The following is a 7,521-nucleotide window of genomic DNA, read 5'->3' as shown; positions in this document are numbered from 1 at the left end:
AGTTAGTATTTATTATTTTTAAGCTTTTTTATAATTCTAAATAGTTTATATTTAATTATATTAAATTTATTACTTAGTCTTTTTATTTTAATATTAAAAGTTTTTAATTCTAATATTTATTATAGAAGATAAACTTTTTTTTTTTTATAAGATTAATATGTCCTTATATTTTATATTATAATATTATTTTATTTTTTATTTTACCTATTATATATCTTTAAATATTATATTATATCTAGTAGTAGTAGTAGTAGTAGTATTGATACCTGCTAAAGCTAGCCGCTGACTAAGGGCCGCTATCCAGGGTGTGCCTAAGCCTGCAGGCACCGAGAAAGCCGTGGCACCGCCACGGCGGGAGCGCGCCACAGAGGCAAGCCACCAAGAATGTAAACTATACAAACATAGGAAATAAACGAATGCAAACCAATCAAACATAACAAAACAATCTCGCGCCAGCTCCCGCATGTCAACCGACTCCCACCGCGGTAAGTCCTCAACCCGCTCCCTTCTTTACTTTCAATTCGCACCAATTCGCACCAATTCGCACCAATTCTCACCAATTCTCACCAATTCTCACTTCCAATCTTGCGTCAACGCACGCTCAATCTCACTTCAGTTTTCTCCCACGTACGCTCGCTCACCCGTTCGCACATTCATTCTCGTCGACTCCCCGCAGCGCGCTCTCGCCAGTGGGCTCACCCGACGTTCTCGATCCAAAGCTCGTATGTGTGATATCGGGGGTGGTCCTTACTGGCGTCATGGCTGACCTGGGGCTCACTTCGCCTGCGTGTTCAATGCTTCGTGTAGACACGCCAGTCTCCTGTTCGCTCTCGCTGGTGTCTGCGTTGTTATTCTCGTACGTTCCTAGTGCCAAGGGGTCCGTATCACGGAACTGCTGCAACACCTGGGTGTCAATGATGAACTGCGTAATCGCCACAGCGGCGCGCTTGTTATCGATTAACACGCGATACTTGGTGTCCCGTCGGATGCTTTTGAGTCGATTCCACATGGTATTCCGCTCGTCCTCATACAATGGGCATTCCATGAGAATGTGACGCGCGGTTTGACCGGATAGTCCACAACCGTATTATGGGTTGTCGCTTTTGTTGATCCGCCATAGATAGTGCGCCAATCTGATTCGCTCCGTACGGAGTTGAATGAGGATTGAGGTCGTGGCCTTGCGTAGATAGGTTCAATATTGGATTGTGCGCCGTGATGGGCGGGTTACTAGGTTCTTGGTAGGTTTCCCACTCTTCTGCTTGTCCCATGCTTTTTCCCATGCATCCTTCGTCGACTGTTGGATACGTCGCTTTGCTGCTGCTCCCAGCATGATCCATCCCCCGGTTGAGACATCCCCCGGAACGACCTCCCGTCGTACTCCTTGGATTGCTGCCTTCTTTGCGGCGCGGTCTGCCATCTCGTTTCCAGGCACGTTCTCGTGTCCCGGAATCCACCGTAACGTCGCGTTGATGCCCACGTCCATACATTCTCGCAGAAGCCGTAGGCATTCGCGGATGTACAGTTGACCGGAGGCCATCCGCGGATTGGTGAGTGTTCGGAGTGCCGCTTGACTATCTGAGAAGATAACCGGTGCCTTGATGTCGCGATTCTGTTGTAACTGGAGCACGCTTTTAAGCGCGTAGCTGATCCCATAGGACTCTCCCGCGTACACTGTTGACGTGCCTTCCGTGCCGATACACTCCGTGACTTGGACATTCAACGCCGGAATGACTGCCGCTGCTCCGATATATCCTTGATAACCGCTTCCATCTGTGTATATCATGGTGTGTGCATTATGTGTGTGAATTGAGTTGTGGACTGAGATTGCAACCTCGCGCTCGTTGATTATAACCCTTGGTGGCTCACGCCACGGCTCCTGGACGTACGCGTCACGACTCTCCCATCTCCCGGCCAAGGTTCTTGGGGGAGCCGTGAGGCATCCGCCCTTCTTCCACGCGTGAGCTTCCATTGGGGTATAACCGCCGAGAGTGAGTTCTTCATCTGTACGCTTGGTGAGCATGCCGCTAGGGATGCCCAATGTTGGTCCTGTGCGGATCTGGATCGCGGTTATCTTGGCAAGCTGGTCTAGTTGTTGGCGCATCGGTATTAGGTGTAGTTCTGTATTGAGCGCCTCTGCTGCAGTGGTACGAAACGCACTACTGATGAGGCAGGCCGCACGTTTTTGAATACTCGCGAAGCCCTTGATTGTGCTCGTGATTTGCTTCTGTGTCATTAACCCTGGATGGAACCACGCCGTGGTGCCGTAGAGTATCTGCGGGATGATCACCGCCTGGTAGATTCGGCGCATCTGGCCGAGAGCCACTCCTTATGTAGAGCCTGCTAATCCTCGTAGCGCTTCAAGACTAGTCCCCGCCTTTGTAATGGCTTCTTCCCGGTGTTTCTCAAAGGTAAGCTTGGAGTCAAGCCACACCCCGAGATATTTCACTTCGTTGCGTGCGTCTATCCGTACGTCGTCCTGTATTTGGATTGGTTGTTTTTGTGGTTGGAGTCCGCTTCGCGGATTCACAAAGTGAATCAATTGATATTTCTTGCGGTTAAAGACGGAGGCGTGTCGTAGAGCCCATTGGTCTGCTGTGGCACTGGCGCGCTCTAGCTTCTTAATAGTCTCCCGCTCGGAGTAACCCGCTGCCATCATGCTCACGTCGTCCACCCAGCCGCTGGTTGTGATGTGGTTGGCCGGATCCGCGCAATCCTCAATGAGATCGGCGTTGTAGATGAGATAGAGAATAGGCGAGATCGGTGAGCCTTGGGGAATGCCGGTGGGTGTAGAAATCCAGTCCTTGGAGACGCCTTCGGGAATCCGGATCTTGGTGCTTCGTCCCGTGAGAAACGCCGTCACCCACGGTGCGAAGTGCCCCAGTCGTCGTTTCCGCATGTTGTGTAAAAGACGAGCATGGTGCGCGTTGTCGTACGCACCAGAGACATCCAGTAGCAGCATCGAGACCACACCCCGTCTGTTACCCCAGGCCCGTTGTATCCGGTCCAGGATGATCTGGATGGTGTGATCCGTGGAGATGCCCTTTCGGCCACCAAGGTGGCTCGTCGGGAGCAGTCCTTCGGATTCGACTGCGTAGCTGATTCGTCGTGCGATAATTGCTTCGAGAAATTTACCCAGCGTGTTGAGCAGCGCCACGGGGCGATATGCCTTGGGCATTCGATAGTCCCGATCTGCGCCACCCTTCCGCAGGGTTACGGTGATAGAGCGTTGAAAATGTGATGGATTGTAGCCCGTTCGTACGCAGGCGTTGAAGATTTCATAGAGTGTATCGAGTACCACTGGCAGACCAATGATCTTGTGCCAGAGGCTGTTGGGAATGGCATCGGCACCAGGCGCTTTGTCTGGTGGCGTGGAGCGGATCACGGTCTCGATCTCGTGGCGCGGGATTGTGGGGAAATAAAGTTGCTCCGGATACACGGCGTTGTCGATATCGGATAGGTCTGCTTTGGGGATCTGGGGAAAGAAGGCTTTGCTGAGCAGCGCGGTCTTCTCCTCCACGGATTCCGCGGAGATGCCATCGGATTGGAGGGTTGGCGTGATCCCGGATTCGTACGCTCCTTTGCGCGAGCGTGCCCATTTGGCCAATCGCCACATGCCCATGGGACCTCGCTCGGTCACCTCTTGCACGCGGCGACGGTGACCTTGACGGAGGGCCTTACTGACGACCCGTTTCTTCTGGTTGCGTGCCCGGAGGTAAGCGCGCCAGATCCACGGATTGTGGGTGTTGGAGACCTGGCGGCGAAGGCGGCGACAGGTTCGGATGGCTTCATTGCATTCTGGTGTGAAATCAGGGTTGCTCCATTCGCTGGGATTCGCCAATGGAATGGATTGCTCAATGGCATATTGCACCGTCTGGATCAATGTTTTGGTCGCCAGTTCGATACAGGGTATAGAGGCGTTGGTGAGAATTGGGCTTGTAAGTTCACGCTCTAGGATCTTGTGGAGCTTCTTGATATCTGTGGCCGCCCAGTTTCGGCGCTCTAGGGGAATATGGACCGGAGTCTGGATATCAAGCTGGGTCCGGATGGGCCAGTGGTCGGAGTCGTGCTGGACATTGTCCGCACGTTCGTACAGGACCATCCGGTTAAATAGATTTGCGGATAGGAAGGTGAGGTCGATGGTAGAGGTCGACTTTCCACGTTGCCACGTGACAAGGCCTTCCTCCGTCGCGAGCTCGATCTCGTGGTGGTCCATGATTTCGAGCAGCTCCGTGGCAGCGGTGTCCATCTTGGTGCCGGGACCACCCCAGGCGGGATGGTGCACGTTCATATCGCCGACGATAACGTGCTCGGATGTAGGATTGGTGTAGTGAGCGAGTTGAGTTTGCAGGTGCTCAAATGTAGCGGATCCGGGCTCATTGTAGATATTGTGAATGAAGAGCTCCTGGGATTGATCGCCACGTGCGTAGCGGATCTTGAGAATCTGATAATCCGGGGAAATCACTGTGTGAGACCACGTGGCGGGGTCGATCTGGCGGCTCACGTAGAGAGCCACCCTCGCCCGGACGCCGTCGTGATTCGCGGATTTGGGATAGAGCAATTGGTGCGTTGCTCGCGCGGGTTGGTGGGTGGTGTCGTCGTACTCGTTCTGCCAGGGCTCTTGCGTGGCCATCACGGTGGCGCGGAGTGCTTTAGGATCTCGTAAGAATGTGGCCATCACCCCATCCTTGGATTTGTGCGTATTGTATTGTAGAATCTCGAATGTACTCATTAGGCGAGCTCATCCGTGGATTGCGAGGTCATGCTTTGTCTCGATGTTCTCCCGTTTTGCCCGTTCTGGGATTGATAGTCACGGATCCGTTGGCCGGATCGTACGAAGGATTGGAGTAGCTCGTTGTAATCGGAGCTCAACGGTTGCTCCGAGTCTATTTCACGGAAGATAGGCCCTGAGCTGATTGTGACGTTATTGGGCTCCAGATTCATGGTCATTGGCGGTAATGGGGGCAGTTGGTTGTCGTTATCCACGCTGGCTTCGCGGGACTGTTCGCGGCGTCGCTTTGCCGCGGCTTGACGGATCGAGGGTGGACGGATCCGTCCTGCTCGTCGGTTTATCAATGGGGGACCACCTGTAAAGGGATATTGGGGATTCGTCTGTAGCATCCGGGGATCGACTGTGGCTGGCGACTCCTCTTCTGGGTGTGTGATTGCGAGAGCCGCCTCGACTGAGGCGGCTGGCTCGAGCGGTTGTTCGTCGTTGTTGGACGATTTGGACTTGGGCGGTCTGCCTCGTCCCCGTTTTTGGAGATAGGGCTCAACCGTCCTTTTGGGCTCGATTGTCGCGGCACGTACGATTGTTGGCGCCAATGGAGTCTCCATATCCGAGGCTTCCGCGGCTTCTGGCGTGCTTGGGCGTGTTGGTATGCGCTTGGTGGGTGGTGGAGCCGGTGGCTCAACTCCACGTTGCGCAATGAGCTCATCCACGGATTCCGTGATATCCTGGGGAGTCGACTGTGGAGCGGTTTCTAGAGCGGTCGTTGATACAGTTGTTGGTGCGGTTGTTGGAGCGGTTTCCTGAGCGGGCTCTGGAATGGACTCTACGGTGAGGTCCACTGGTGGCTCCGGAGCAGGCTCTGCTGGCGCCGTGGTGGCCTCTTGATGTTGTGTTTTGGTGCGTTTCGTACGGGTGGTGGTTGTCGATTTGGTTGCCGCTTTTGTTGACTTGGGCGCGGCACGGTGTGTCATGGTGGTGGTGGTCTTCTTCGCGGCCATATTGGCTGCTTCTTGTGGTGCTGGTTCTATCTCTTGGACGAGCAGGTGCTTTGGTACGCGGTGTATCGCATCACTGCGTAATACCCGGTCCAAGGCCTCTTTTGCACGTTCTAGCGCAATCTTCCGTACAGGGCAGTTGGCACTGATCGCCTTGTGGTTTCCCTTGTAGTTGGCACACTTGGGCACTAGATCCTGAGATTGTTTGAATGGGCACTCCTAGGTTGGGTGCTCATTCGCGCAATCTCCGCAGATGAACTTGGGATTGGGACACTGAGCGTGGACGTGCCCGTATGTCTAACACTTCTTGCACATCTTACACCTCCCCTCCTTGTAGTAAAGGCGGGTCTGGCAGATTTGAGATTGTCACACCGTATTCCGGGTCAGGGCGTTGTTCGCAATGATCGGATGGGTGAACTCCACCACGAGCGAGCTCTCCCGTCGATGAGGCCGAGCGAGCCAGCCCACGTACGCGATCTCGATGTCCACCCCTGGATACCCCCATGAATGCTGATTCTGGGCAATCAGCTGCTGCTTGAAGTCCTCATTCTTCAGATTGACGGTGTGCACCGGAACGCCGTCAATCACCACTCCCCAGGTTGGAACCCGTACGAAGGCGTTATCTCCAAAGGCTCGAACCCACTTCTCCGCGTGTTGGCGCATCACTTTGGCAGCTACAGCGTGCGGCGTCTGCAAACTGACATCTCCAGATGGAAGCTGGCGTGCGGCAATGAAGCGATGGCCCGCGAGAGAGAGGGTCTCGTTCTTCTTGGCGGCTTACGCTCTCGCTCTCTCAGCTCGTTGGACGAGCTGCTCCGGGGACTCCTTGGCGAGGTCCTTGCGGATAGCCTCATCACGGACCTTGACCACGATCTCGCAGTCGATGCTGAGCTCCGCCTGGGTGACACCAGGGGTGGACGTGCCCACGCTCGTCGATAAGGGCGGGCTCGCGATGGAGAGCCTATTCTGCCATTTGCGCGTATTCACCTCTTTCCACGGAGTAGCGGAATCACTGGAGAGTCCTGTGGTTGCGCTGGAAGTGGATGGTTCAGTTCGTGCACGGACGATTGCCATATCCCATTGAATCTGTTCGACCAGTTTCCGCAGGTCGGTAATCGCCTCGGTGCTTTCACCGTGTGAGGATGCGTAGATTTGAATATTGCGAATCGTATTCACGAATGTTGGATGGTTAATATGTGTATTGGGTGCCTTCTCAATCCATTGAAGGATGGACGCAGTCGCGTTCACATCCTCCATCTTCGCGAACCCTTTTTCTTGGTGGTGTTGGTGCGTAGTGTTTTGTTGTGGTGCCGTCGCGTCGCGACGAACACCCTGCGGGACGAGGTTTTCGCCCGTCAACGGCGTCGTCACAGCACCCTCCTCCATCGCCAGCGACTTACCTAGCAAAACTAGGATCAGTCGATAGCGCTGGATTCGGTGAATAAACTGCGAAAATTACAGCCGTTTCTGGCCGGATCTGGGTGCGCAATTTCAAAAATTTGATTCACGCGGAAGGAGATAGAGATTATATTATATCTTTCTTCTAATAATATAAAAATTTATATTATTTATAGAAATCTTTCTAAATTAGTAAAGTACAGTACTTCTTTAATTAAAATATTTTTTATATTATTTATTATAAATTATATTAATAATAGTATTTCTATTTAATTATTCTAGTTCTAATCTAAATAATATTATAAATACTATTTAATTATCTATATTATTCCTTTAGTTAGTTTATTTATTTATTAGTGATTTATAGTTGATAAATTATATTTAATTTTATATATCTTT

At 52.4% G+C, this 7,521-nt stretch overlaps 3 protein-coding genes across 3 annotated transcripts; all 3 read right to left on the bottom strand.

The window, feature by feature from the left end:
* Positions 1-637: 637 nt before the first annotated feature.
* BHQ10_010388 (uncharacterized protein) lies at positions 638-1,045 on the bottom strand (the record flags this gene model as incomplete). Its single annotated transcript, XM_040873011.1, has 1 exon — positions 638-1,045. The coding sequence occupies one exon, from the start codon at positions 1,043-1,045 to the stop codon at positions 638-640; it is 408 nt and encodes a 135-aa protein (XP_040738889.1).
* A 147-nt stretch (positions 1,046-1,192) lies between these two features.
* Positions 1,193-4,675, bottom strand: BHQ10_010387 (uncharacterized protein; the record flags this gene model as incomplete). The annotated part of the gene is made up of 2 exons (XM_040873010.1): positions 1,193-2,308; positions 2,432-4,675. 2 exons carry the CDS (start codon positions 4,673-4,675, stop codon positions 1,193-1,195), a joined length of 3,360 nt encoding a protein of 1,119 aa, XP_040738888.1.
* Positions 4,676-4,728: 53 nt separating this feature from the next.
* Positions 4,729-7,110, bottom strand: BHQ10_010386 (uncharacterized protein; the record flags this gene model as incomplete). The annotated part of the gene is made up of 3 exons (XM_040873009.1): positions 4,729-5,919; positions 6,097-6,421; positions 6,506-7,110. 3 exons carry the CDS (start codon positions 7,108-7,110, stop codon positions 4,729-4,731), a joined length of 2,121 nt encoding a protein of 706 aa, XP_040738887.1.
* Between the last annotated feature and the right edge of the window lie 411 nt (positions 7,111-7,521).

The sequence above is a fragment of the Talaromyces amestolkiae genome (genome assembly GCF_001896365.1).
Source record: "Talaromyces amestolkiae strain CIB chromosome Unknown scaffold54.1, whole genome shotgun sequence".
Taxonomy (NCBI): domain Eukaryota; kingdom Fungi; phylum Ascomycota; class Eurotiomycetes; order Eurotiales; family Trichocomaceae; genus Talaromyces; species Talaromyces amestolkiae.
Note: the sequence above shows the minus strand (reverse complement) of the source record. Positions and strands in the feature narration are given on the sequence as shown.